Source organism: Pipistrellus hanaki (assembly GCF_964339955.1).
Source record: "Pipistrellus hanaki genome assembly, chromosome: 16".
NCBI classification, from domain to species: domain Eukaryota; kingdom Metazoa; phylum Chordata; class Mammalia; order Chiroptera; family Vespertilionidae; genus Pipistrellus; species Pipistrellus hanaki.
This window is the reverse complement of record NC_140518.1, coordinates 601,416-619,141: the sequence shown is the minus strand read 5'-3', so window position 1 is coordinate 619,141 and position 17,726 is coordinate 601,416. Positions and strand designations below refer to the sequence as shown.

Below are 17,726 nucleotides of genomic sequence, written 5' to 3'. Positions count from 1 at the left end.
GACCCCGGCGCGGGGCCGTCGCGCGCCGAGGCTCCGGGAAGGAAGACGGCACCGCGGGCTCGGGCGTCACGTTTATTGAAAAAGTACAAAGTGTCACCGTACAAAACGCGCCTGGAGGAAAGGCCAGGCCGGGGCGGGGCGGGGGCCGGGGCGGGGCCGGGGCGGGCGGCTACCCCACCCCGGCGCCCTGGAACAGCTCCACCAAGTCCTGGAAGTCGGGGTCGATGAGGTCGGCGGGCAGGTCGCCGTCGTCGTTGGCCGCCTTCCGGTCGGCTCCCCGGGAGAGGAGGAACCTGCGCACAGAGCGGCCCGGCTGCAGCGGGGGAGGCCGGGACCTGCCCCCACCCGGGACCCCGCTGGAGCCGGGACCCGCCTGCCTTCCTATTCGAGGGGGGCTGGGGGGCGAGAACCGGCCCCTTGGGGAAGGAACTGCTCCTGCTCCCCGTCCGCGCCCGGAGGACACCGGGCAGAGGAGCCGCCACGGCCCCGAGGGCCCTGAGCTACCCCGCCAGGGCCGGCTTTGGGGGACACCTCCTGGAGGCTGCTGGAGTGGGCGGGGGGGGGGGGGAGCTCGGCCCGCTCACCTGGCGATATCGGGGTACCCGTCGCTGCAGGCGATGTGCAGGGGCGTCCAGCCCGTCTCGTCGCGCTGGTGGATGTCTGCCCCGTATCTGACCAGCAGCTTCACACACTCCAGGTTCCCAGACAGGACTGCCTCGTGCAGGGCTGCCAGGCCTGGGCGGACAGCACCGGACAGGGGTCAGGGCCGAGGCCACCCCCTGCCGCCCTCAGACCCGGCTGGCCCTGCAGGGCTCACCTGAGGGGTAGAGCGTGTCCAGGGCCACCTTGCGGGCCCGGATGAAGCGCCCCACCTGCTCCAGGTCGCCCTGGCGGATGTGGTCCAGGAACAGCACGTCGTTGGGGAAGCGCACGCTGCGCTGGGCCAGCATCCGGCGGCGCCGCTGCCGGGGGCTGTAGGCCACATAGCGGACCGTCCTGCTGGGCATCTTGGGGGCAGCCCCTGTGGGGGCCTACTGCTCAGGGGAGGCCTGCGCCCAGCGCAGCGGGCAGGGTCTCCGAGCCGAGCGGGGCTTCCTGCCGGACGGCGAGGGATGCTCCGATGCTCCCTCCGCGAGGACGCCTCCCGCCGGCCCGGCCGCGGAGCTATATAAAGCTGCCGGTCACGCTCCCCCGTGAGAGCTGAAACCGAGCCGCTGGCCACCCCGCGCTCAGATCGGCACAGATCGAGTTCTCGGCTCGTCTTTCAGCCCACCTGTCGCCGCGCCCGGCCAAAGGGGTCAGATCCTTCCTGGCCCTCGCACCCAGCTCCACCACGGGCCGAAAGGTGCCTTCCAGAGGACACCGCAAGGACAAGGCCTGTGGGCCGGCACCAGGCGCCAGGGGCCCGGCCTGGACGCGGGGAGGTGAGGGCGAGGCTGGCTCCACCGCCCACAAAGCTGGGGCAGCCCGGGAAGGACCCACCCGACCCTCGCCCTCACCTCCTCTCCCGTGGTGGCTGTCACTCTTGGCTCTTTTAACAAAACGTGGGCCTCCATGGCACTGCCCTCTTGCCTGGGAACCTCCTGGGTTAAATGCCCGCCCGGCCGGGTTCTCAGTGGCTGAGCTTTGACCTATGAATCAGGAGACACGGTTCCATTCCTGTCAGGGCCCATGCCCAGGTTGCTGGCTCTATCCCCAGTAAAAAAATATATATTTTTAAAAAGATGACCCAGCCGAAACCCATTTGGCTCAGTGGCTAAGCGTCGACCTATGAGTCAGGAGGACACGGTTCCATTCCCAGTTAGGGCGCATGCCCAGGTTTCGGGCTCAATTCCCAATAACATACATATTAAAAAACCGACGTGTTGGCCAGGCCAGGCACCTGCCTTCACCGCAGCAGCCTCGGGCTGAGGGGGACGGGGGCTCAGGCCCGAGAGGAGCCAGTCGCAGATGTGGAGGACACACAGCAGCACGTGGGGGGCAGGGAGGCCTGTGGGAGCGGGGGCAGCCTGCACACCTGATGCTGGCATGGTGATTCTTTTCTTTAAAAACTATTTCAGAGAGGAAGGGAGAGAGAGAAAACATCAATGGTGAGAACCATGGGTTGGCCTCCTGCACGCCCCACACTGGGGATCAAGCCCACAACCCAGGCCTGTGCCCTGGCCGGGAATCACCCCCACACCCCCCACTCCCAGGACCCTTCAGCTTGCATGCTGATGCTCTAGCCACTAGCCACTGAGCCACACCAGCTGGGGTTGATCTGTCTTCTTAGCTTGTACCCTTACTTAGCTTCACCTGATAGGTAATGACGGCTGGCAGCTGAACCTGCTGCTGCCGCCCTTGTACTTGACCCCCTCTGGGTGCAAAGCCTTGTGCCAAACAAATGTTGCAGAGAAGCGGCGCTGGACTGCCTCCCTGGCGGTCCCCCACCCCACCCTGCCCTCCCTGCAGGGCCCGACCGAGGGTGAGGCCCCGGGTCCCTGTGCCTGCGCCGTAGGCTCCGAGGGCCGCTGGGGAGGAGGCAGGTACAGTTTCTCTGGGTTCTTCACACGAAGCCGGGAGATGAGAACTTTCCTTTCACGTGGAGATACCGTTTCTGATGTCGTGGAAAGTTCTGTCCACTGTTCCCACTCAGAGGATCAGGTGAAGATCGGGGCGAAGCTGCCACCAAGGCACGCCCTCTCCGAGGGACCAGGCCCGGGGCCAGGGCAGGCTGGTCCCTGTCGGGGACTCCTCGAGGCCCCTGTTCCTCCTGTTGGTCTGTCTGCTGCTGACAAGCTGAGTGTGTGTGTGTGTGTGTGTGTGTGTGTGTGTGTCTCCTTTTAGGACCAGAGAAGGGATTTGGGCCAAAGCCTTTCCAATCACAACAGCCCCCCCAAAGGATCGTCAAGGACTCGGCCTGAGCCGCCACCTTGGAGACTAGCCGTCAGGAGCTGCTGCCAGCAGCCTCCCTGCCCCGCGGCTCAGCCTGCGTGTCCCGCAGCCACGCCAGGACCCAGCCTGTGTTTAGGCGGCTCTGCCCGGCCTTTCCACGCCCTGGCACCGGGGCAGCGACCTGCTTGGCGTGCCTTCCGGTTCCGGCCACCGGAGGACGGGTGGAGGAAAACACGTCATGCAGAGAGCACGCCTGGAAACGCGTCAGGCATCTCCCTCCAGCGGCCGCCGAGGCCAGAGGCCTGCAACCCCCAGCAGCTGCGGGTCTGGGTTCCAGGCCAGTGGCTACTTCCTTCTTCTTTAAAATAAATAACAGTTTTATTTTTCTTTTTTAAAAATCTATTTTTATTGATTTGAGAGAGGGAGAGGGACAAATGGAAACATCAAGGTGAGAAAGAATCATGGGTCAGCAGCATGCCCCCCACTGGGGATGGAGCTCACAATCCGGGCTTGAACCCTGACCGGGAATCAAACCATGACCTCCCGGTCCCTAAGTCAACACTCAACCACTGAGCCACACCTGGCAGTGGCTTCTTATCACCTGGAGAGAGGAGAGGAGATGGAGGGAGGAAGGGGGGAGAGACTGGGGCGTCCAGGCTGTTAAGCCTAACTGTCCTGGGGAGTCGCCTGCTAGCCTGTGGGCCCTGTAGGCCTTGGGCTCCCCTCGCCTCCTCCAGCAGTGCAGCCCAGCTGTCCGCGGAGGGGATGGGTAGGGTTGGTGACCGCCTGAGCACATGATGGTGATGACAGGGCTGCTGCCTCTGGGCTGGTCCCAGGGGCACGGCACGGTCAGCAGGCAGGAGCGCAGCACTGAGCACAGCCCACTGTGGCTGAGCCCGGAGCCCCGGAACCGCTTGGGTTCTGGGGGGCAGAGCTGCCTTTAGGGCCACCTCCCCAGGGTGTGACCCCCCCCCCCCCGCCAGGGAGGCCTGGCTGTTGGCAGGACGGGCACCACGTGGAACACTGGGCAGACTGGCTGGACAGCAGCCCTGGCACAGGCCACGAGCCAGGACACCGGCCCATGAGCTGGATGGAGGAGTGGCCCAGACCCGGTGCTGGGACAGACTGGCTGCCCAGAGCCGCCAGAGCACCCCTGGCCACTCTGCCCTGCACTCGCTCTGGTCGGTGGCAGGAGCAGCCCTGTGGTGCCAGCAGCCGCATCCACACCCAGGGCAGGCACAGGGTCTCCTGCCGCGCAGGAGAGAGTGTGTGATGGAATCGACCCGGACTTCCCACGCGCCGTGACCGGGAGAACCACGTTTACGGCAATGACGCCGGCACTGCCCGGGCCTGGAGCAGGGACTGGGGGTCGGAACACGCACGCTTCCCACTCAGAGCAAGTGGAGGCGGAGCCTTGGGTGGACCCCGTGGGCTCGTTACTGCCCTGGACCTGCACTCCCCCTCCACGGGGTGGGGGGCCCTTTGCTGGGCTCTGGGTCAGGGGTCAAGGATGCCCAGCTGAACCCAGGCAGGCACTGCAGGCCTGAGGTCCCCCTGACCCGGCGCAGAAGGGCCCTCGGCCCAAGGCAGCAGACGACCCCCTCATCTGCAACTACAAGCGGAGCTCCTGGAGTCATGGCTTCCTAGCAGCGGGGCAGGCTGTCATCTGGCCCCTTGAGGCCCACACGCCTCCTCACCACCTGCAGACCCGTCCTGTCCGGACCCACAGACCACGGATGCCCTGGGAGCGCCGGCCACACCCCACCCTCCGCCCGGGACCTGCGTGGCTGAGGCTTTGTACCTGAGACTGAAGTGAGGACGGGGACTGTGCTATGACTGCATGAGCCCTGAGAGGGGCCCGTGGCCCCCAAGCCCTCCTCCTCTCCCGTCAGGATCCACCCCCGTCCCGTGGTCTGGAGGTCGTGCACAGAGGCAGGCGGTAAAATTTCAACTTTATTTGGCCAATGTGTTCAGCTCCAATGTGGTAGAACGCCTGGAACGGGTGCTTCCGCGCTGTGCCCGCGGGAACGGAGGCCGGTCTGGGCAGCGCGGGCCAGGCCAGACCAGCTGGGTGCTGGTCTGGGTGGGTGGGTGTGGGTGTGGGTCTGTGCTGGCCCAGGGTGCCCATCGCCCTCTGTCTTGGGGTGCCCCTGTGAGAGACCTGACGTCTCTGTGGACCAGGCAGCGTGGGAATCTCAGTCCCTGCACCACTGCCAGGTGAGGCCACCAGCCTGCCCCCCCACAGGGGACACCTGTCTCCAGGGCGGCCCGGCCAGGGTGGGACCGAACCCGCCGTCCCAAAATGCCTAAAAATCCCACAGACGAACCGTGCTAGTGATGGCATAGAACCTAACAGGCAGCTGACATCGCCAGCGTGAGATTCCAAAGCATTTTAGCGAGCGCTCAGGTCAAAACCGTGTACAAAAAAGTACATCACAAATTAAAAAGGCCCCCGAGGCTGGCCTGGAGACAAGCCCTTCCCGAGATGAAGCAGAAGACGGGCTGAATGTACACGAGTGTCAGCGTGAGTGTGGCTTCGGAGGTTCCCTGCATTTCCGAGGTGCTCAGTCCCGGGGTGCAGCCGGCGGCCGGCTCTGCAGCAGCGAGGCGGCGGCCCGGCTGCTCCCCTCACAGCTCGTCCTTCACAGCTTTCTGGTCGTCGTCCTCCTCCAGGTCCGGCTCCTCCGCCTCCTCCAGGTCCTCCAGGTCCTGGCGAGGAGGGGGGGCGCCCGGGAGGTGAAGGCTCAGGCCGGCGGCACCTGCCCTCTGTGGAGCCGGGTCCCGCCCAGCTCAGCTTGTGCTGCCGGCTCCCCTGCCCACTTCCCCGGCCTGACCACGCACCCTCTCCCTGCCCGTCAGCAGCCTCCGGCCCGGGACCAGCTCTGGTGCCCCCACTGCACGGCGGAGCACGGCTGGCACAGGGCGCCTCGGCCAACGGGCCGGGGAAACCCTCTGGAGTGCCCGCCAGCAGGGACCGTGCCGGACAAGCGGGCAGACTTCATAAGCAAGCCGGCATTCCGAGCGGCCCCGGCCCGTGCTGGTGCCGGCTGCGAGGGAAGCCGGCCTGGCCCCCGCACACCACCAGCACCAGCCAGGAAGCCCGTGGCCAGTGGACCAGGAAGCCCGTGGCCAGTGGATCGCAGGCCGTGGAAGCCTTTGGCCAGTGGGACAGGAAGCCCGTGGCCAGTGGATCGCAGGCCGTGGAAGCACGGGGCCAGTGGACCAGGAAGCCCGTGGCCAGTGGACCAGGAAGCCCGTGGCCAGTGGACCGCAGGCTGTGAAAGCACGTGGCCAGTAGACCGCAGGCCGTGGTCAGTGGGCCAGGAAGCATGTGGCCCGTGGACACAGGCCGTGGCCCGAGCCCCGCAGGGGACACTCACGTCGTCGTCCCCAGCCCCGTCCTGGCCGCCGCTCTCCAGGAACTTCTTAAAGCCCTCCAGCGTCCGCTCCCCGTTGTAGTCAATGACCTGCAACGCGATGCGGGTGAGAAGCAGACCCCGGGAGCGGGGTCCCCTCCCTGTAGGCCGAGCTTTTCCCGGGCCCCCACCGCCCGCCTGCCCGAGGCCCCGCCGCCCGAGGCGCACCGTCCGGTCTGCGCTGGCCGGGAAGAACTTGAGCGTCGGGAAGCTGTGCACTTTGACTGCCTCCACCTCGTTGGCCGTCGAGTCCATCTTGGCGATGACGATGTTCTCATGGTCCTTGTACGTCTCCCCCAGCTTGTCCCAGATGGGCGCCAGCTGCTTGCAGTGACCACACCACGGGGCATCTGGAAGCCACAGCCCTGAGTCCTGCTGGGCCCGGAGGCCACGCCTCCCAGCTCCCCTCTCAGGGAGCCCCCCGCCCGGAGGCTGCACTCACAGAACTCCCCATCCCCCCCCCCGGGAGCCCCCCGCCCAGAGGTGCACTCACAGAACTCCCCAGCCCCCCCTCAGGGAGCCCCCCGCCCGGAGGTGCACTCACAGAACTCCCCAGCTCCCCCCTCAGGGAGCCCCCCGCCCGGAGGCTGAACTCACAGAACTCCCCCCCCCCACAGGGAGCCCCCCGCCTGGAGGTGCACTCACAGAACTCCCCATCCCCACCCCCTCAGGGAGCCCCCTGCCCGGAGGCTGCACTCACAGAACTCCCCCCGCCCCAGGGAGCCCCCCGCCTGGAGGTGCACTCACAGAACTCCACGAACACGTTCTTCTTCTCGTCGAACGCCACCTCCTCGAAGTTCCTCCCCACCAGCACCTTCACCGGCTGCTTGTCCCAGTCCTCGGGCAGCTCCTGGCTCATCAGGTGAGGCTGGAGGGGGCGGGGGGTCAGGTCTCTGCGCCCACGAGGGCCCCTCCCACGCAGGGGGACAGGAACGGCCGCCCTCAGGACCCGCGCCCACCTTGATCTTGCCCTCCAGGAAGCGGTGGCAGAAGTCAGTGATCTTCTCCGCCGTGAGCTCGTCTGACTCGGGCTTGTACTTGGTCATCTCCTCCTCCAGCGTGATGAGGCGCACGGCCGGGCACTCCTCCTTCTTGAGGCCGAAGAACTCGAGGATGCGCTGGTTGTCGGCGTGGTCGCTGTCGATGAAGATGAACAGGATCTGGGGGAAAAGGCACCGTGAGCGGGGCAGGGATGTGGGTGCGGCCCCCCCCACGGCCGGCCTCTCGGGGCGCACCTTGCCCTTGAAGCCCTGGGCGGCTTTCTTGAAGTTGCTCAGCTTGCCCTCGTAGTCGCTCACGCTCTTGGGCAGGAACAGCAGGATGTGCGTCTTGATCTCACCCCCGAAGATCTTGGGGGCCGTCTGTCACAAACACAGTTAGCGGGCCTCAGCCCCAGCTCGGCGCGGGCACAGGACTGCCCAGCGGCCGACACGGGCAGCGGGGGACGCTCCGTGGGGCCGGGCGGGAGCCGCACCTGCTCGGTGAACTCGATGACCAGCGGCAGCTGGTTGTGCTTGATGAAGTCCAGTAGCTTCTCCTTGGTGACCTCCCCCTCGAAGTTGTTCCGGCCTTCGTCGAACTGTGGACAGAGGAGGCCTGAGCCGAGGCTCCACCACACCCGCTCCCAGCCAGCACAGCTCCACGCGCAACCCGAGGAGGGGCAGGGGAAGCCGCACCAGGGCCCGGAGCCCGGGCATCCCGCGACCGCCGCCGCTCAGCCAGGGGTCAGCAGGGCTCAGGGGTCTCCTCCTTGGGGGGAAGGGGCAGGACCTGAGGCACCGCAGCCCGAAGGCAGACCAGCCCCGTCCAGGAGGTGTCAAGGGGAACCTAAGACACGGCCTCCGTACTGAACACTGTGAGAACTAACACTCCACGGTCCGGGCGCCCCGCCTGCCTGTGCCTGAGCGTCCGGCTGGGGTGGGGGTGGGGGTGGGGGGAGGGGGCGGTGGTGTGCAGCGCCACCCTGAGCTCTCAGCCTCGGGAGGACCCCAGGCCTCTCGTGCTGCTCCTGTCCTCGCACTTCCTCCAAGTGCCTCCAGAAAGGCAGGCGGCGCTCCCACCCCCAAGGCTGACCACAGGGGGTGGCAGGCGCAGGGGCACAGGCCAGGCCCAGCCCTGCTCCCACGCCCAGTGCCGAGGCTTGAGGCTGAAGCCGGCTCTCCCTTCCCCAAAACTGCACCCGAGGAGGACAAAGGGGGGAAGTAAACAGGCAGGAAGCCGAGGCCGGACCCGCTGTGCAAACAGGAGCAGCTCGCAGCGCGGGCCCATCAGGCACACAGCAGGCCAGTCCTCGCCCTGGGCAGAGCCGAGGCCCAGTTGGAGGCAAACAGGCGCCCTCCTGGCCGCTCTGGGCAGCGGGCATTGTCTGCCCAACGGCCTGCTGGGCGGGCCAATGTCAGGGGCCACCGGACAGTCTTTTCGGTGACATGGCCACATCACTCTGTTCACATCTACTTCAGGAACAGCCTCAGCTGGTGGGGCAGCTGCAGGCCAGCACCCCAAAGGCCAGACCCACAGAGGGTGGAGGGGCGGCCTGCCCATCCCCAGCGCCAGCTTCCACACACAGGGACGGAGCAAACGGCAGGGAGAACAAAGGCACAGGACGCGCAGCCCAGACCACGGTCCACGTGACAGTGACCGGCGCACTCACGCGAGGTCACTGGGGCCTCTGCGTCCCCGTGGCCCATCCCGTCCCGCTGGGGAGCCGCTGGCTCAGCAGGGGGTCCCGGGACCGGAAGACCGGCCCACGTGAGGACCTGGGGTAAACGGAGGCCAGAAAGCAGGGACGATGGGCCGGGCAGGGGGGCCGGGGGCTCTGGGCCTCTCCTGACTGCGGGTGAGACCCTCCCAACCCCCGGGGCTCCCCACTGGCTGCCGACACACTGTGCCGAGAGCAGACCCCCCGGTGCAGCTGTGCACTGAGTTTTGCAGAAAAACGGCAACTCTAACCTCGATACAGAATCGCCTAAACCCTGGAACCGGTGTGAGAGTGATGCCCTGAGGTCAAGAGGGATGGGAAAGAGCCCTCGCTGGTGTGGCTCAGTGGGTAGAGCGTCAGCCTGTGGACCACAGGGTCCTGGGTTCGATTCTGGTCAAGAGCATGTATCTCAGTGGTAGGCTCCTCCCTAGCCTGGGCCCTGGTCAGGGCTAGTGCAAGAGGCAACCAATCGATGTGCTTCTTTCACATCCATGTTTCTCTCTGTCTTTCCCTCCCTCTTCTGCTCTAATAATCAATGGAAAAATATCCGAGGGTGAGGATTTAGAAAATAAAACGACGCAAAAGAACGATTGGGGCTGGTCTCCCAGCCTCACAGCAACTCTCCACCTAAACGCGCGGGCTCACCACCCACTCAGCTCCCCGCCACAGAGTCTTTCCTGACCACGTGCTCATCACAACATCCGGGCAGGTTTGCGATGACAACGGACCGATCGGCTCCCTCAGGAGACACGGCGGCTCCGCCAGGGAGACGGGGCTAAGGGCCGAGTCTGCCAGGAAGGGGCCAGAGCCCCCAAAGCCTCACCCCGCGTCCTCTCTGCCCTGAAGTCACACCCCCTGTGGCTCGTCATAGCCCCCCCCCCCCGCCCCGGTCCAGGCCCAGTCCTGCTCCAGGGCACGGGGTGCTGGGCTGGCCCCGTCCCACCGTCCTGGCTGAAAGGCAAAGACCAAGACTGCTTGCCACGTCGCACTCGCAGACACGGACCCGCTGTGTCCCAGCAGTGGCTCCGACACCAGCGGCCTGTCGCCAGCAGGACGAGGCCGTGGGAGCCGGCTATGCCCACAGGTGGGGAACACGCTCCCCAACAGCTAACCCGGAGTCCTTCCGGGTGGAAGACGTTCTAGGAGTGCAAACAGTGTTGCACCCGGGATGGTGCAATGGGCTCAGCGGCTCAGGTGGGCACCGCCCGCTGGCTACTGTGTCTCCCGCAGCCACAACGCTGACCGGCGGCAACTCCGCCTCCGACAGTGGACCGCCGGGCTGTCACCGAGCGGGCACAGGCCAGCGGCTCCGGGAAGGTTCTCGGGAGCAGCAGCCGAGGCCCCCCGCGGGCAGAGCCTCGGCGCTCACCTTCTTGAAGAGCACGACGCCGTCGCTGTCCAGCTTGTACTTGGAGAAGACGTCACCGCTGGACGTGATCCCGAAGGGCATGTCGTCCACGGCCTCCGCCGCCAGCAGGAACTGCTTGGCCCCGTCCGACTCAGCGTCCTGGACACGAGAACCAGCGGTGGCCCCGGCCCACACGGACCCGCCCGTCAGCAGCCCAGGCCGCAGCGCCCAGGCCCCTCCAGCCGCCAGGGACAGGCGCCGACGACCCCCATCCGCACCTTGAAGAAGCCGATGACGGCCACCTCGCTGGACTCCACCAGGGCCTCCGCGGCGGCTCCGTCCGGCAGCGTGGTGGCCGCCGGGCCCGTGCGCTTCTTCAGCCAGTTCACAATGTCGTCGGCTTCTCTGCCGGCTGCAGGGCACACACACACATGCAGGGGCCGCCGGCACAGCCCCTCCCCACAGAAAGGCACCGTGTCCGCCCCTGTGGAGCCCCGGGCCCGGGCGGCTCTGCCTGTGGGAGCCGCACTGTGCTTCCCGGCAGTGTACCTCCCTTTGCACTTCCTAAATTTCCCTTAAACACACTTTCCCCTCAGCAGCCTCACGTCAGGCTTTGTCTTAGAGATGCAGCCCTGACCAGTGTTGCTCCATGGATAGAGCGTCAGCCTGCAGACTGAAGGGTCCCAGGTTCCATTCCAGTCAAGGGCATGGACCTTGGTTGTGGGCGGGGTGTGCAGGAGGCAGCTGACCGATGTTTCTAACTCTTTTATCTCTCCCTTCCTCTCTGTAAAAATCCAATGAAAATATTTTTTAAAAAATTAGAGATGCACTAGGGTTTTTCTTAAAGTCACCTCGATGCCAGTTTCCCTGTAAGAACGGGCTGAGCCCACCCTGGCTCCCTGACGCCTCACAGCCTGGACCAGCAGGCTGGCTGTCCCCGGGGGCCGGAGCAGAGTGAAAAGGAAGAGCCTGGTCTGGACCCTGAGCTCAGGACCCTCTGGCCCAGCAGGAACCTCACGTTTAAAGGACCCGGGGCCAGCCGAAACCGGTTTGGTTCAATGGATAGAGCGTCGGCTTGGGGACTGAAAGGTCCCGGGTTCGATTAGGTCAAGGGCATAACCCCAGTGGGGGGTGTGCAAGAGGCGGCTGATCGATGACTCTCTCTCATCGATGTTTCTAACTCTATCTCTCTCCCTTCCTCTATGTACAAAGTCAATAAAATACTTTTTTTTTTTTTTTTTTTTTTTTTAAATAAAGGACCCGGGATCGGTGGAGGCCAACCAGGAGAACAGGGGACACCTGTTAAACTCCCAACAAGGATCAGCTTTGCGGTCACAGGTGGGACGGGCGGCCCGCCCACAAGCCCAGGGTCCGGAGGGCAGGGGGCTGGACAAGGCACTTCCTGCTCCAAAGTGAGCACGGGACCAGCAGGCAGGACCGGAGCTGGTGTCAGAATTCACAGGCAGCCGCTGCAGGGCTCGGCGGAGCCACGGAACCGGTTCTCTGGGCGACAGCCTCTTTCATCACAGGTGCTGCCCGGACTCGGCCCAGCCCACCGAGCAGCTGAGCCAGGAGCAGCGGCTGAGGCGACAGGCTCGAATTCGAGTTCTGCCCGACAGCTGTGACTCAGCCTCCCAGGAAGACCCCCAGCACCGGCCGCTCCAGCTCCCTCTTCCCTGCCGTCCAACCGCGAGGACGCCCCTTCCACCTGGGAGGCCCTTCCCGGACGGGAGTTCCTGAACTAGAACCAGGCGGAGAGCAGGCCCAAGGCCAGGCTCCCTCCAGTTCCTGAACACCCCCCCCCCCCCATTTCCCAGGACGGCAGGCGGACCCGCTGGGCAGCGAGCCGGGCGGCCGGCCCACCTGTGTACTCTTTGGGGGCAGCCGTGTCTCCGTTCTTGAAGAACTTGATGGTGGGGTAGCCGCGGACGCCATACTGCTGGGCCAGATCCGACTCCTCCGTGGCGTCCACCTTTGCCAGTCTGATCTCGGAGCCTTCGGCCTTCAGCTTCCCGGCCGCTTTGGCATACTCGGGGGCCAGGGCCTTGCAGTGACCACACCAGGGGGCGTCTGGAAGGAGAGCAAGAGGCTGAAGAGCACTGGACCGCTCCCGGGCTCCCTCTCCAGGGCACTCCCTCCTGGGTATCTTATCAGCTCAGGGAGATAACCCTGAGCTACTAGGCTGGGCTGATAGCGTGGTCCTCTTGGGCAATATGGGGGCAGAGGCCACGAATGAGAAACCACCGCCACCCCCCTCTGCTCTGTCCCCGCGGGGCACGGGAAGACCAACGGTTCCAACGGCCAGCGACTTCCTATTGCCCGCAGGGCAGTGGGCAGGCCTGCCCTGGGATTTCCCCCAGGAAGGCAGAGAAGCTAAGAAGCCAGTGCCGCCGCATGGAGACCTCATCACTCGAACATGATGTGATGCACATCTGGGCACACCTGCCCGAGCCTCAGATTTGCAACTGGGTCTTTATACAGCGGGTTCTCTCCGAGTCAAGGCTAGCAGCTGTGTGGGGCCTGAGGTCTCCAGCCCAGACAGTCGGGGCGTGAACACCCAAAGCACCAGGTTTGGGTCCCGGTGAGAGCTGTCATCGGCTGGCGGGAGTGCGGGCAGGACCGGGGCTGGGATCCCTTTGCATTTTCTAAAATCCCAGGGAGCAGGTACGTGGGGGAGGCTGGACCTGAGTGCTTTGTATGTGAGGCACCTCCCACGGCCCAGCCTGTTCTTAAAAACAAGAGCGGGATCCTGCCATGGAGGTAGACGTCAGGTACGCAAGCGGTCCTGGCTCTCAGCCCGCGTCCGGCCGGGGCAGGAGGGAGTCCCGGGGGCACTGGCGCGCGGGGAGGGACCTGGGCCGCAGGTCCGGGGCTGCTTCAGCCCAGGCGGAGCCTCCCGAGGGGCTGGGGTCTGTGTCCACAACGCTCCGAGGACCCACCCCGCTGCGAGGTGCAGGGAGGTCGGGGACGGGTGCCCGGCCCTCTATCCGCCCCCCCAGCCGCCCTGGGAGCCACCAGCTCCGTCCCCTCCCCGCCCCGCGGCAGGCCGGGAGGCACTCACAGAACTCCACCAGCAGGTACTTGTGGGCCGCCAGCGCCTCCTCGAAGTTGCCCTTGTTGAGCACCAGGACATGGTCCTCCTCCTCGGGCGCAGCGCCCGCGCGGGCCAGCACGGCCAGGGCCAGGGCCAGGCGGAGCAGAGCGCGGCGCAGCATGTCGGCAGCAGGGACAGCGCTTCGGTTGGCGCCGCCGGACAGCGAGGCCACGAGAGCGCGCGCCGCCCGCCTCGTCCTTATAAACCTGGTCGCCGCGCGCGCGTGCCCGCCCGCGCCCACCCTCTATTGGCCGGTCGGCTCCGGGGCCCGCCCCTGCCGCGCTCGGATTGGACGCCAACACCCTCTCCGGCCCCAGATTCGGAAGAGCCCCAGAGGGCTCCATCGCCGCCGCCCAGGATTGGCCGAGGAGCTCGCGCTCGCACTCTGCCCCGGCCCCTGATTGGCTCCTGGCGGAGAACTTTCTCCGCCTCGACTCATGACTGGTGGCTTTCCCTACCACTTTCTCGGGTTCTGGAATGGCTGACACCTGCGGAGCCCCGGGATCTGCGGCTCCTGATTGGCCGGGAGGTGCGCGCACCCCTCGCGTTCCGCCGTCGAACGTGGCAGTGGGTGGAGTCCCCCGCCCGCCGAGGGGCGGAGCTGCGCCGGGGCCTCCGAAACCCCTCGTGTTGCTTTCTTACTGGATCGCGTGTCCGTCACTGATCCCGCCCCCCAGCTCGTCGGGCCGGAAGCTGGGTGACGCAACTTCCGGTGCGCGTGCAGCCCGTGCGGCGCCTATGAGGGGCGTCTGGGCTCGGCGGCGAGGGGCTCGGCTTCGGCTGCTGCGGGATCCGGTCCCGGGAGCCGAGCGCCTCAGGCACCAGCGCGGAGTGGGCGGAGGAAGGGGAGGCCGGGCGTTTGCACCTGAAAGTGCAGAAACGAGGAACCTGGCCAGGGCCCCCCAGAGGGTGCGCCGGGGCTGGGGCCGGCCGCGGGCCTGGAGGAGCCCCCTCCCCCGGCGCAGATCCCCCGCAGCTGCCCCGCCGTCACATGCACCCGGGACGCCGCGAAGCCCACGCAGCTCCCTTCGCCGCTGCCCCCGAGGCTGCCCGCCCGCGGCGGCCGGAGTGGAACACCAGACCCGGGACATGGGGGAGAGGGTGTTCCTTCACCCTCCGTCTGACGGGTTGGGGTGTTTGGGGCCAAACACACATGTACGTACGTTGACATTCATTGGTGTTTAACGTGGCTCCTCGCTGGGTGTAGCAGGACCCGCCGCCCCACTCCCCCTCACCCCCTCCTCCCGGAAGCGCTCCCCTTTATTTGTAGTCGCTTCCTTGTTTGAGAGCCGCCGCCACCGCTGGATTGTAAGACTCATCACCATTTAATAACTTGGCAGGAAAAGGGGAAACACTCCCACATCCAATGTGCACGTCGACCAACATCCTGATTTCAGAAATGGGGAAGCCGAAGGGGCCTCGTGCTTCTCGGGAGCTTGCGTTTGTTAATGTTGCTCCCCAAGGCAGGCTGCTCCCCAGGCCTGTTTTCTCATCTCGAAGAATGGCTGCTCCCCGAGGTCAGGGCCAGGGCCTCCCCGCACCTCCCCCACTTCCACTGGAGCAAGGGTCAGGCCGAGGTGGCTGTACCCGCTGGGGTACTGCCTGCTCCTCGGGGTGACTGTACCGGAGCGGGAACTTCCGGCATAGAGCATGTGCCTCCACCCCAGTTCACTGCCCTCTGCTCTGGGGCCCGGTGGGACTGCCCCGTGGCTGCGCCCTCAGTCCCAGGTTTCCTGTCATTGCTGTGACCCCGTTTTACTGACCGCATTTGGGGACCTGAGACGAGGGACATTTGCATCCCATCTAGACTGAAGCCCCAGACCTGAAGCATCTAAATGGCGGCACCTCAGACCGCAGATGCTTCAGTGCGGGGGCTCGAGTCTCTTCAGCTGAGGGGGGCAGAGTGAAGGCACTGGCGACCCATGTGTGTTCGTTGGTGACGGTGGGAGGGAGCCCCAGAGCACCCAGTGAAGTGTTTGCAGAGGAGACATTGGGACCCAGGGGGAGCGGCCAGGTGAGGGTCAGGCCGCTGGCTACGTCGAACCCACTCCAGCTGAGTCAGCCTCTGTGGCTGCAGCTGAGGAGCTCACCGTGAGGCAGGTGTGACGGCCTCTGTTCCGTAGCCCAGGTGGCCGCAGCCCGTCCCAGGCCTGGGAAAAGAGCCTGACTGGGGCTCTGGGTCATGGGGTGGTTTCTTGTTTGCTTAATGCATTTTTATTTTTATTTTATTTTTTTTAAAAATATTTTATTGATTTTTCCAGAGAGGAAGAAAAAGGGATAGAGATTCAGAAACATCGATGAGAGAGAATCATCCCCAGTAGGAGGTGTGCTGCCTCTTGCGCACCTCCTACCGGGGATGTGCCCGCAACCAAGGTATATGCCCTTGACCGGAATTGAACCCGGGACCTTTCAGTCCGCAGACCGACGCTCTATCCACTGAGCCAAACTGGCTTGGGCTATTTTTATTTTATTTCAGAGAGGGAGAAATAGAAACAATTTCACCCTGTGCAGGAGGCAGCTGGTCGATGTTCTCTCTTATCGATGTTTCTACTAGCTCTCTATCCCTCTCCCTTCCTCTCTGTAAAAAATCACTAAAATATATTAAAAAATAATAAATAAATATGGATTGAACTCTTGAGCGGCTCAATGTTGTGATAAATGCTCCTCTTCTAAACAGTCCTCAGATTACACATCCCTTCCCACCGCAGCCGGGTTGGGGTGCGAGGGGTGAGGGGTGAACAGCAGGCTGGTGGACACCAGGGTGAGCAGCAGTGGGGACGCAGGGCTGTGCCACGGTGAGGGCACAGGTGGGAGCGGAGCCGGAAAGCGGGTGCTGTGGTCAGCGTGGCCTGGTGGAGCTGTAGTCAGCGTGGCCTGGTGGACTGACACGGCGCGACGGCAGGGTGGCCAGTGCTGGGGACTGGAGATCCTTGTCACAGGGACGGGATTGGTCTCACCCAGGGTCCGGCTCTGGTGACTGTGGTCACTGACCTGTGGGGCAGGAGGGCACCCCCTCCGGGGAAGGAGGGTCCACTGGGGTGGGTGAGGAGGCAGGAGCTTGGAGGATGGCTGGGGGAGGGGGACCACAGGCTGGCTGGGGAGGCGGCCAGGCCCAGGAGCACCGGGTGGACGGGTTCAGGGTGCACCCCGAAAGATCAGATTAGACTTGGGACCGAGAGACACGTCATGCAGGTTCCGTCGGTGCCACCTTGCGTGACCTTTCGCCGGGGCGGAGCCAGGACAAAGTCCTGGCTGCTGGCGGTGCGCCTGTACAACTTGGCACTCGGGGTCTGAGGTCACGGGTGCAGCTGGGAAAACGCGAGCTCGAAAACGGGCCTCTGGGCTGAGGACGCCTCGCGGCCCGCGCCAGGCCCCAGCCGCCGCCCCACCGGCTGCCCTGGTGTTGCCGCCGCCCCCACCGGCCTCCCCAGGGGCGGCCTCCTGGCTCCCAGGTGCCTGCGTCTGACGTTAGAGGGAAAGGCCTGGCTCTGCCAGCCCCCTGCCTCCCCCACCCAAGCCTGTCCCCTGGGCTGGGGCGGCCGGTGCTGCGCGAGGACAGGGAGGGCCTTTGCCCATGGAATGCAGAGCCTGGGGCCAGGCTGCTTCCTGGGCTGCTCTGGTGCTGTCTGAGCCGGCATAGCGGGGAGCACCCTTTGTCCCCCAGCACAGGGCACAGCCCCCCGGGAACCACAGGGTCCTGTAGGGAGGGGAGGTGGCCAGCCCTCGGGAGCCGTCCTGGCCAGGACCTGTGGTCGCTGACCTGTGGGGCAGGAGGGCATTTCCTGGCCACCCAGCTGGCAGGGCTCCTGCTGATAAGCTCTGGGAAGAGTGGCAGGCGGGGAGGGCATGGCCAGCAAGCAGCAGCTCCTGCCCCAGCCTGGGACACAGCCACTTAGAAAAAAAAGTTTTTATTGACTTCAGAGGGGAAGATGGAAACATCAATGAGAATCACTGCTGCACTGCCTCCTGCACGCCCCCTACTGGGGATCGAGCCTGCAACCTGAGCATGTTCTGCGACCTCCTGGTTCATAGGTCCGTGCTCAGCCTCAGAGCCGAGTCAGCCGGGCCACAACCATTTTAAGGGAATCAAAGGGCGGAAGGGGTGCGTGGAACTGACCCCGTCTGGGGCTTGGGTTACCCACCGCCCTATCCCATCCAGGGCCAGGTGTGCGTGTTACCGGTGGCCCTTGAAGGCTCCCTGGGACAGCTCCACCCTCCCAATCCACCTTTGGAGCCCTGGCCCTGCCCCAGGCACTGCCCTCCTCTCTACCCTGGCACCGCAGCCTCAGGCCCCCC

The 17,726-nt window shown here is 65.2% G+C and overlaps 2 protein-coding genes across 2 annotated transcripts; both read right to left on the bottom strand.

Moving 5' to 3' along the window:
• Positions 1-59: 59 nt before the first annotated feature.
• Positions 60-3,274, bottom strand: PPP1R27 (protein phosphatase 1 regulatory subunit 27). The gene is made up of 3 exons (XM_084862108.1): positions 818-3,274; positions 585-735; positions 60-293 (listed from the first exon to the last, which is right to left on the bottom strand). Exons 1-3 carry the CDS (start codon positions 1,005-1,007, stop codon positions 170-172), a joined length of 465 nt encoding a protein of 154 aa, XP_084718234.1. The 5' UTR covers positions 1,008-3,274; the 3' UTR covers positions 60-169.
• Positions 3,275-4,809: 1,535 nt separating this feature from the next.
• P4HB (prolyl 4-hydroxylase subunit beta) lies at positions 4,810-13,642 on the bottom strand. The gene is made up of 11 exons (XM_084862005.1): positions 13,398-13,642; positions 12,200-12,406; positions 10,615-10,748; positions 10,358-10,495; positions 7,765-7,869; positions 7,526-7,651; positions 7,250-7,450; positions 7,038-7,158; positions 6,459-6,640; positions 6,255-6,341; positions 4,810-5,583 (listed from the first exon to the last, which is right to left on the bottom strand). Exons 1-11 carry the CDS (start codon positions 13,549-13,551, stop codon positions 5,503-5,505), a joined length of 1,536 nt encoding a protein of 511 aa, XP_084718131.1. The 5' UTR covers positions 13,552-13,642; the 3' UTR covers positions 4,810-5,502.
• Between the last annotated feature and the right edge of the window lie 4,084 nt (positions 13,643-17,726).

Bases quoted from the DNA above. Each gene is read 5' to 3' on its own strand.
- PPP1R27 (XM_084862108.1), bottom strand. From the start codon at position 1,007: ATGCCCAGCAGGACGGTCCGCTATGTGGCCTACAGCCCCCGGCAGCGG. The intron at 736-817 runs GTGAGCCCTGCA...CTGTCCGCCCAG, and splicing joins GGACACGCTCTACCCCTCAG to GCCTGGCAGCCCTGCACGAG. The intron at 294-584 runs GTGAGCGGGCCG...CTCTGTGCGCAG, and splicing joins GGGTACCCCGATATCGCCAG to GTTCCTCCTCTCCCGGGGAG.
- P4HB (XM_084862005.1), bottom strand. From the start codon at position 13,551: ATGCTGCGCCGCGCTCTGCTCCGCCTGGCCCTGGCCCTGGCCGTGCTG. The intron at 7,451-7,525 runs GTGCGCCCCGAG...CTTTTCCCCCAG, and splicing joins CCCAGGGCTTCAAGGGCAAG to ATCCTGTTCATCTTCATCGA. The intron at 6,641-7,037 runs GTGAGTGCACCT...TGTGGCTTCCAG, and splicing joins GAACGTGTTCGTGGAGTTCT to ATGCCCCGTGGTGTGGTCAC.